Source organism: Mya arenaria, chromosome 2 (assembly GCF_026914265.1).
Source record: "Mya arenaria isolate MELC-2E11 chromosome 2, ASM2691426v1".
Taxonomy (NCBI): Eukaryota; Metazoa; Mollusca; class Bivalvia; order Myida; family Myidae; genus Mya; species Mya arenaria.
This window is the reverse complement of record NC_069123.1, coordinates 45,256,767-45,267,106: the sequence shown is the minus strand read 5'-3', so window position 1 is coordinate 45,267,106 and position 10,340 is coordinate 45,256,767. Positions and strand designations below refer to the sequence as shown.

The 10,340-nt window shown below is 37.3% G+C and overlaps 1 protein-coding gene across 1 annotated transcript in view; it reads right to left on the bottom strand.

Moving 5' to 3' along the window:
• The window catches only part of LOC128222471 (DNA ligase 1-like), a 39,727-nt gene extending 30,312 nt beyond the window's left edge, over positions 1-9,415 (bottom strand). The window contains exons 1-8 of the mRNA XM_052931489.1: positions 9,305-9,415; positions 7,874-7,909; positions 6,462-6,702; positions 6,128-6,227; positions 5,481-5,578; positions 3,689-3,899; positions 1,007-1,138; positions 548-671 (exon numbers count right to left, since the gene is read on the bottom strand). Coding sequence (XP_052787449.1) covers positions 548-671; positions 1,007-1,138; positions 3,689-3,899; positions 5,481-5,578; positions 6,128-6,227; positions 6,462-6,702; positions 7,874-7,909; positions 9,305-9,399 — 1,037 coding nt within the window. The 5' untranslated portion in view covers positions 9,400-9,415. The remainder of the gene's footprint in view (positions 1-547; positions 672-1,006; positions 1,139-3,688; positions 3,900-5,480; positions 5,579-6,127; positions 6,228-6,461; positions 6,703-7,873; positions 7,910-9,304) is intronic.
• Positions 9,416-10,340: the final 925 nt, after the last annotated feature.

Below are 10,340 nucleotides of genomic sequence, written 5' to 3'. Positions count from 1 at the left end.
GCCATAATTGTAAATTATGCATAACCAATGTTACATTACACCATGGTCCTCCATTGTGAAGCAGACATGGCTTTGGATTGCGGACTGCGAGAACCCAACCTTGAATCCTGTTTCTGGCTCAACATTATTTTGTTTTCAAATTTCCATTTTGAATTAAAATATTTATCAGGTTTTAACTTGTTACATTGATATGTTTTTGAATGATTTTTTGTTCCTTTATATTTGCTAACTCCTAAATGTTTCTTTATATTTGCTAACTCCTAAAACGCACTTGATGGGCCATTAAGCTTTACTGTAACAGCTCCAAAACATCCTTACATCACATGAGCAGAAAGTGCCAGAATTAGCGCACCAGAATGCACCAGTACATGATTATTCAGAAACAAGGTTTTGGGCTACACTGGTACACTATTGTCAGAGATAAATGTCTTCCATTGTACATACAAACTGGTACAATTGTACAAAAAGAACATCTATGATTTAGCAACTATTTTGCACCATAACATTGCAGTAAAACCTTCTAAGAGAATTCGGGGCATGTACTTACGGCTTTTTGTCTGTCTGTTCTGTTTTGACATTTGTTGTCTCCGTGCCACTGTCTGTATTTTTCTGATCCTCTGAGCTCACCGCAGACTTGGGCTCCTCTTTCACTTTCACAGGGCTCTGTTTACCTGGCAACAACAGTATATACATTCATTCAAGCTACATACATACAAGATAACTTTTCTTTCTTGATGAATGACTTATGAAACACTGCATTTAAGAGATTCTAACACAACTCAAGGGCTGGCAGACTGCTTTAAATATCCAGTAGTGGAAAGAAGCAAAGTCAAGCTTGTTCCTGTTTCTTGAGCACAGTAATAATACACATGCAGGAATTCAAGCTTATTGATCCAATCATTAAACTCAATTTATCAAACATCAAAATTCAAATAAAGCAGTTCACAGTAAAATAGCTGATTATTGAAATGTTAACTACAACCCTCTAAAGCCTTTGAACACCCACCTTTCTTTTTTGATGTTGGAGTAGTTGTTTTTGTCTTTTTCTCTTTTGGAGTTTCCTCCTTTTTACTGTTCTTTCTCTTCTGGCCTTTTGGTGTGTCCACTCCTTTACCGGCCTTGCTCTTCTTCTGGTGGCCTGAAATCCATGGAAACGTATGATAAGACGAACACACTTGTCTGATGTGTTGTTGGATGTAAATGTATCTACGTGTTGTTTGATGTCACTGTATCAATGTGTTGTTTGATGTCACTGTATCAATGTGTTGTTTGATGTCACTGTATCAATGTGTTGTTTGATGTCACTGTATCAATGTGTTGTTTGATGTCACTGTATCAATGTGTTGTTTGATGTCACTGTATCAATGTGTTGTTTGATGTCACTGTATCAATGTGTTGTTTGATGTCACTGTATCAATGTGTTGTTTGATGTCACTGTATCTATGTGTTGTTTGATGTCACTGTATCGATGTGTTGTTTGATGTCACTGTATCTATGTGTTGTTTGATGTCACTGTATCTACGTGTTGTTTGATGTGACTGTATCTACGTGTTGTTTGATGTCACTGTATCTGTGTAAAAATATGGTTTTCCCTAAAGGTATAACCTAACAACTAGACATCCTCCAAATGTGCTGAACACTTTAAGCAAGACAAACTTACAATTAAGAAAATAAAATGTGTGCCTACATTGTAGGAGTGCATTCATTTTAATGCCTTGCTCTCTGTTCTGGCTTTGACTACCTTGACTTCCTGCTTCTAGCACAACATTTTGTATATTCTAATTTTCCTCTTTTTTTATATCTATAAAACAATATATTTATGCGAAAACCGTATTAGAGCCTGATTTATCATTTTGACAACTGCAACTATGCAGCAGCATGTATCACAGAATGCATGTTTCAAGTAAATGCTACAGACCCATATTCACTCTGGTAAGACCTTTGGGCCATAGATGACACATATACACACTTGTCGTAAATATCACGCTGAGAAGTATTCTGACTGAGTTTCAGTTTCATGAAGAATGGATAAAAACTGTTAAATTTATGAAAGGAATAAGAAACTTTAACACGTAATTGCGTCTTAATATTTGACATAGTGACATATATCTTTACCGGAGACTACCCCTATTCACATTGGTCATAAATATCATGCTAACAAATGACAAAGTTTCATGAAAATCAAATAAAAACTGTTGTATTTATGACACAGACAAAAAACTTTAATGTGAAATAATTAATGACCCTACACGCCCACTAATCAAATCAAAATATGACCTAACGCATTCTTAGATGGATCTAGGTCTCACAACAGGTAGCATGCTGTCTCAGATATGAAAACTTTCAAGATGAAATATTTCAATGTTTTTCCAAGAAAGCAAAGTTCCACACAGATCACAAACAACAGGTATGCCTTTTGAATATTGAGAACATTTTTTCCAAATAATTTTCCTGACCTTTCTCCTGCAAAGATTAATTTCTGTCAGCCTATTCAATATGAACCAGCAGCATTAAAGTGAATAAATATGGTTTATTTCCCTTAAAATGAAAACTGTTGCAGTGACATAGGTGACAATGAACTTTAACCTCACCCAAGTGGACAATCAAACCAAGGTGAGAGTAGTCTAGTGGTATAGGTGACTGCCTCCCACCAAAGTGGACAATCAAACCTCTCACCCAAGTGAACAATCAAACCAAGGTGAGAGTAGTCTTGTGGTATAGGTGACTGCCTCCCACCAAAGTGGACAATCAAACCTCTCACCCAAGTGGACAATCAAACCAAGGTGAGAGTAGTCTTGTGGTATAGGTGACTGCCTCCCACCAAAGTGGACAATCAAACCTCTCACCCAAGTGGACAATCAAACCAAGGTGAGAGTAGTCTTGTGGTATAGGTGACTGCCTCCCACCTAAGTGGACAATCAAACCTCTCACCCAAGTGAACAATCAAACCAAGGTGAGAGTAGTCTTGTGGTATAGGTGACTGCCTCCCACCTAAGTGGACAATCAAACCTCTCACCCAAGTGAACAATCAAACCAAGGTGAGAGTAGTCTAGTGGTATAGGTGACTGCCTCCCGCCCAAGTGGACAATCAAACCTCTCACCCAAGTGGACAATCAAACCAAGGTGAGAGTAGTCTAGTGGTATAGGTGACTGCCTCCCACCCAAGTTGACAATCAAACCTCTCACCCAAGTGAACAATCAAACCAAGGTGAGCGTAGTCTAGTGGTATAGGTGACTGCCTTCCACCCAAGTGGACAATCAAACCTCTCACCCAAGTGAACAATCAAACCAAGGTGAGAGTAGTCTAGTGGTATAGGTGACTGCCTCCCGCCCAAGTGGACAATCAAACCTCTCACCCAAGTGAACAATCAAACCAAGGTGGGAGTAGTCTTGTGGTATAGGTGTCCACCTCTCACCCAAGTGGACAATCAAACCAAGGTGAGAGTAGTCTTGTGGTATAGGTGTCCACCTCTCACCCAAGAGGTTGTGGACTCGATCCTCAAATTGGGTACTTTCTCATTGCCACCCAAATAGGACACCAATACTGATTTCTACCAAGGAGCTTGAGACTGATTTGTATCAGCTTTAAGCTGTCTGCCTAATCAAGCTAAACTAAAAAAATCTAAACAAATATCACCAATATTTCACAGTCACTAGGTTTTTTGAAGCTTTCCCAAAGCAGGTTTACCTGATGGTGCCTCTTCCTCCTCCATACTGTCTTCTGCCGTCATGGCTTCATCCTCCTGCTCATCTGCCTTGCTGTTTGACATCTCCTTGTCCATGACAGCGTTATCCGAGACATTGCCTCCCTCTGTGTTGTCTTTGGTAATTTCCTTGGTCATTTCCTCGGTTGTATCTGTACTGGCTGGCTCAGTCTTTATAGAAACTAATGTTGACTCCTGTATGATACACATGACACAATAATAATTCACTATTTCATTTTTATGTTTGTAGGCCAATATCTCTAACTGACGGTAATACACTTTGTCTTCAGTATACACATAATTTTAATAGTATATAGCAATTAATATCTGCCTCTCAGTTCTTATTACACCTTCAATCATCCTTTTTGTTCATGTCAAATGTTAGACACAATTCATAATAGTTTTAGCGAGTATGCTCTAAGCATATATATATATATATGCTCTAAGCATACACAGTGACTGGAAAAGCCATGTGATTTGTGATATTTGCCTATTGAATTAAGAAGTCTCACAAACTTTGAAACTGATGCAATCTGCGGCATACTTTTTTCCCAAAAGACCAATGCATTTCGAGCACAGATGTTTTAAGAGCTGGACTGGTTTACTTTATTGCGTAAGGGAAAGGTTCTTGATCAATATTGGGCTGAATGTTCAGAACTTTGTTAAAATATCAAGGCTGTTAACATCATCATTGTTAACTTTCAAAACTTAACTGCTCTGGCAGTTTGATGGAAACTCTTGTGGTCTGTAGTAGTTAACATTGAGTCAGTTGTTCAACTGTACTATTCAGTTGTCCATTCAGTTGTCCGGTTAGCGCACTCGCTTCCCACCAAGGCGACCTGGGTTCGATTCCGGGCCTGGGCGCATGTGAGTTTGGTTAGTGGTCCCCAAGCCGGACAAGAGGGTTTTCTCCAGGTACTCCTGTTTCCCCCCAAACACAAGACCACACTCTCGCGCAACATCGTGCCAACGAGAGTGACTTAGAATAAGCTATCATAGCTTTCTTCACAATCGTTGTAAAAATATATAAATGTTTAAACTAACTGTACTTGATTTATTTAAATATATGAGCACATTATCAAAATTTCACTTTCAACAGTAAACAACAATCTTGTTAGTTACTTTGTTAACTTTAAAAGTTGTGAACAATCAGCCCATAATGTATTTACTTTTAACCTGACACTCTTTGCAATAAGTGTAAGCAAGCATCATGACTTCTCCATTCAACTAACTTATAATAATCTGCTACATTTGATGATCTGTCATGTATAGTCAGAAATGAGATACCGAACACGCTTGTAGAAAGTACAATCACCTAGACTGTGGCAGTGTCGAAAGGCCAGGAATGGCCAATGAGCCTTATATTAAGCCTCATCACTTAAACCAACTGAGTACAGGGCTTCAATATATCAAAAAAAATAGTTTTTGGCAAGTATGAGGATTGTTTGTTTCTTTGATGCAAATTTCAAGACAAAAATCATATGTAAACTGTGGTTTAGTTGTCCAAAAAAATAAATCAGTTTGAACTTTTTATTTCTTTTCAAGTACTGATTCAAAAGTAGACAGTTGTTTTTGTAATAAAAAACCCCTCTATGCATGTGGTTGCAAATAGTGAATATAGTTATATGACCTTTTGGTTGATTTTGAACTGAGCTGGTTGTTACATGCCCTATGTAAATCGTCTCAATATGGTGAATATTTGTGGCAAGCTATTTCAAAATCCTTTAAGAAGGTCAAGAGACATGTCACGTATATAATCAGTGGCGAGACTATTACCTGTGTTGTCGGTGGTGAGTCTGTCTCCATCTCCTCACGACCCTCGTTGATCGTACTTGGAATCTTTTTCCGAGCGCTTCCTCCTATACTCTTACGGGCTGAAACACAGTGGAGGAAAAATCAACATCTAATGTTTAAATAATTTATCATGTTTGTTAGTGATGTTCCGATGATAGATTATAATCGAAAATCGATTGTTTGGGCCTGAAGCCACAATGAGCAAGAAAATGAACTATTTTTTATACAACAACACTTAATAACTTCAATCATAGACATAAGGTATGCATATAATGATTAAGAGTTTAATACTGTACATGAATAAAACTACAACTCAGGTACTATCTAGTATTTTAAAAACCGATTGTACTATCGATAATCGGTTACTTGAGTGGAACCGATCATCGATAGTAAAATTGCAACTGATTCCCAACACTAATATTTGTGGAGATTGGTGTTTTGTCTGAAATTGAAGCTTGTATACATTTAATGGGGTAACAAATATTAAGGACTAAAACATGCAAGCAGAAGTTATTCTTTACCCAAACCATTTTGTATCCATGATTGAATTATTCTTGAAGGTAAAAACGACTTCCACATGACAGTCAAGAATATCTAGATATGTACATCAAAACAGTTGTGTGTGTTACCTGTTTTCCTGGCGGGGAAGGGTGACTTGACAGGTGTGACTGTGGCTGATCTCACTGGAGACTGTAACCCCACCCCAGAGTCCTGGCTTTCTCTCTCTGTCTGCAATAACTCCACAGTCTATTGCACCGTTTTTGTGGCATTCATTTATACAAGCTTATGTTTACAATATAAATCAAGTGGTTAGTATTGATAGTAATATATGAACAGTTAAGAATTCAAAGCAAAATACCTGAGGCCTATTTACATGAGGAATCTTTATTTTTTAATAAAACACTGGCCTAGTTATTTAAATGTTTCAGGCAATAACCATGTCTGACAATCCTAGTGCCCTACCTTTTCTTCATTAATTTTTTCAAGCCTCTGTGCAACATGCTTGTTTTCAGGAGATGGGCAGGCGGGTTTACTTGCAGGTGACTTTGCCTGGGAGTCGCGGGCAGCAGACCCAACACTGTTTTCTTCCTCCTCATCACTCTCTATGACACGGGCTCGTTTTCTTGCAGGGCCCTTTATTGGTGAGTCATCTAGCTTTGATGGCGACACATTCTTCTGTTTCAAGGGTTCCTTGTCTTTGACACTGTATGAAATGATTGTTAACTATCATATGACAAAGAGAAAGGACCAAATTCTATTCATTTGTACATCAATAATTTGGTCATAAGCAATGCCTATGATTTACAAGCATGCACAGCTTTAATTACTGGTTAATACTGAAACATATTACATGTACCAGGGCTTGGAATCAGAAAAAAATGTACTTGCAAATTTTTATGAATGCTTAAAATGCCAACTCGCTAGGTCTGAAGTTTTCTCACATAATTTTTGTTCTCTCCTTTGTTCTTGTTGCAAAATATAATGGGGTCCATTTTGCTTGTCACGATGATGGACTGTGCATTGAAACAATTTTAGCCCAAAACTGCCGCCTTAAATCTGAACATGAAAAACTAGTCTATAATGTGCACTCATTTGGGTTTAAAGAAAAAAGAGCGTAGGAAAATTGAAAGTTGCTATTATTCAACAGTTTCACTCGCAAAATTTAGCAAGTACCTTAAATCTCAACTCGCAATTTCCAATTTTCACTCGCATTTTGCGAGTGTGCGAGTGCTTAATTGGAGCCCTCATGTACATGTCATTTCGTACATTATTTTATAACCACCATGCTTCTTTGTCCTAACTTCTACGGAGGACATGTCCTTTCGGGCTTGTAAATTAGCAAGACCACTTGACCATAAGCTTTTCCACAAGCCAAAATAAAAAGTGTCATTTTTACAAATATGCATACTTTTGCTTATAAGTGTTCAAGTAGCTTTCAAAATTCTGTCATTTTTTTAAGTTCATAACTTCATACTTTTCCCATGCATGGTATGAGCGCTTGATTGATAATGAGGAACCACTGTTACAATTCAACATGTGTTACAGTGATCAAATGTCATTGTTCCATGCTTTACTAATAGCGTGTGTATGTTTCAGAAATTATTTTTGGATAAACCCAATAGTCTTTTGCTATTGAATTGTTTAAAAATTGTTTTTAGGTAAAACTGGAAAAAAAATCCCAAGCCCCATGTTTACCATCCAAGAATTTCTGCTAGCCCGAAACCAACACTACTAACTCTAGCCTTTTGGACTAGCAGGCTGCAATACAAGCTGATGGCTAACAGTAAATAAACATGGGCAGGCCATCCTCTAGAAAAAATATTTATCCATTGGCTTCGGAATTGAACAATAATTATTAGTGTAGTAGTACTCACCCAGATTCCTTCTTTGGACCTGATGAGAAAAATGACCTGCAATGCAAAAATATTGTATAACTTACAATAAATACTTATTTAATAAACTCAAGGACGTGATTGACCTGGCAACTGGAGGGCTGAAACCATTTAGGCCATGGGTTCTTTTGGGGTCAAAAGCACACAGCTGTATAAGAAAAACTGGCTTTTTAGAAGCTCTTTTGAAAGTTCTTCTGACTTCAAATTTGAAACAAACTGGAACATCAACACTTACAATCAAAAGCACTCTATAAACTTTTTAAATCCAGCTAAAAAAAATATATATATATATTTGGGGGGGGGGGGGGGGGGGGGGGATCCCTGAGGCCATTAGATCCGCGGACAATTCACATCCCTGTAAACTTAGTATTTCCATAAATTAGGCATTTAATTTAAACATATTTTATTCACCATACATGTATATCAAACATGAGGCTGCATTGATATGTTTTACTAAATATATTGAAACCATTACAGATTAAAACCAAAGCAGAACTTAAGATTTCACTGCAAATGCAATAGGCATTTTCTAAAATGTCCAGCAGGCTCAGAACTATAGAAGAGCATGCTCTGATTCAATCATTGCGATCAAATCTTTTCAATGTCATCTTTACCTAGTAGACAGTGTTGTCAACCAATTTTAGCACATCCATGCCAAGTTACTTTCATTCAAAAAACTCTACATCTGATAAGGTAAAATTGAGAAAATGACAATTGAGCACTGTGCAAAATTTTGTTTTTGATTGGGATTTTTTTTGTTGGCGTTGCAGAGTAGATCTATTATCAAACAGTTTCCGTCGGGAAATGTCAGAGACATATAACAACATGATTTAAATTGTATAGAATCATAGTACATTTATAACTGTCATAACAAGATCTGTTACAAGTGACATTCTAGTTAGGAGATCTAAACGAATGGTTCTAATGCATACATGTATATATGATAGTGATTCATGTTATTTTCTGACTAGCCCTAAAAAGAAGGTTATGTTTCAGGTTACACAAACAACCGTCTTTAATAGCGTCCAACCCTTTTGTTTTTTGTTACAGAAAATATAATTATTTGATGTGTGGGTCAGAACTAGCGGCCCCGTTAGCTCAATTGCTTTGAGCACAGTGCTATTGTTTTGGCGGTTGTGGCCCCGCGCCAGGCACATTTTTCCTCGCAGATTTAATCATATCTATATAGACTATGCAAAAATAGAAACAAACACTGGTCTTGCTGCGTGCAAAACACAAGAAAGCCACTTTATACCACACACACTTCAATAGTGTTCAATGCATTGTGCAATGCCTAGGCATTACATCAATTGTTTTTAATGATAATAGGTCAGGCGCAGTTATCATAAGTTAATCATTTATTTGTGCAAAGCAATTTTAATTTAAATATTAATGGCAAATCTTAAGACATACGCTATTGATCGCTGCATTGTAGTGGTTTTACTGTAGGCTGTACACAAACGGTAAACAACATTTACTTTCCCGCCACCTATCAGGGCAGAAAGCATCCTCCATTTGAAGAACGAGTCCTTGAATTATCGGATTTAAGAAAAAAACAGGAAGGTCGGAAAGATATACGGAAAATTCGCTGAGTGTTTGGTTCATATATTGATTGAATGATTGACTGACCTACTTATTGATTGATTGCTCGATCGATTGATTGACGGTACGGTACGGCCACGGTACAAAACAAAGCATATGTATCGTGTATGTAAGGTACATAAGTTAGGAGCTCAAGCAAAACATAGAATTGGAGATTCCCTCGCCCATCTCTCATCAAGTTCATGCGTCAGTGCCATCCTAGATAAAAATAAATATTGTTTAATTCAAATATGCATTTGTTTTAAATAATGAATGATAATAATGAAAATAAACATTGACCCAATGTACAATTTAGTGTAAGCTTAAATGTAAAATGTATATATGTTATTGTTTATGTAATTTTAATATTTAAACTAACCTTCAGTATTGTTGTATGTCCGGACGTTTTTCCTGTAGACAGAACACTCGCCAGCTTACCACAGTGGGTTATCAAGCAAGATGATATATTTTAATTATATATTATACACTTAAAAAGGTTTTAAAGGCGACCGCAAGCCGGTTGAACCAGTAATGTATGTAGGAAAAGAAACAAGAAACACTGCGTTGATTGATAATGGGCATTTATTCAAAATGCCATAAAATAAAATCAAAGTCAACAAGAATAGATTGACAAGTGTTACGTTATGTTTCTTGTAATACAATATCTGGGTGGGTAAACCGCCAGAAGGCAAAGCCGCCCCCAGCAAGCAAGGCTAAATGGGTCCCATATGGGCTGAATCTGGGCAAAAAGCCCATATGGGGCCATATAGGACCCATATGGTTGAGAATGCCCAGATGGGACCCAGGTGGGACCCATATAGCTGCTCATCTATATTTATTGGATACACAAAGGGAAACGAAGATCGTT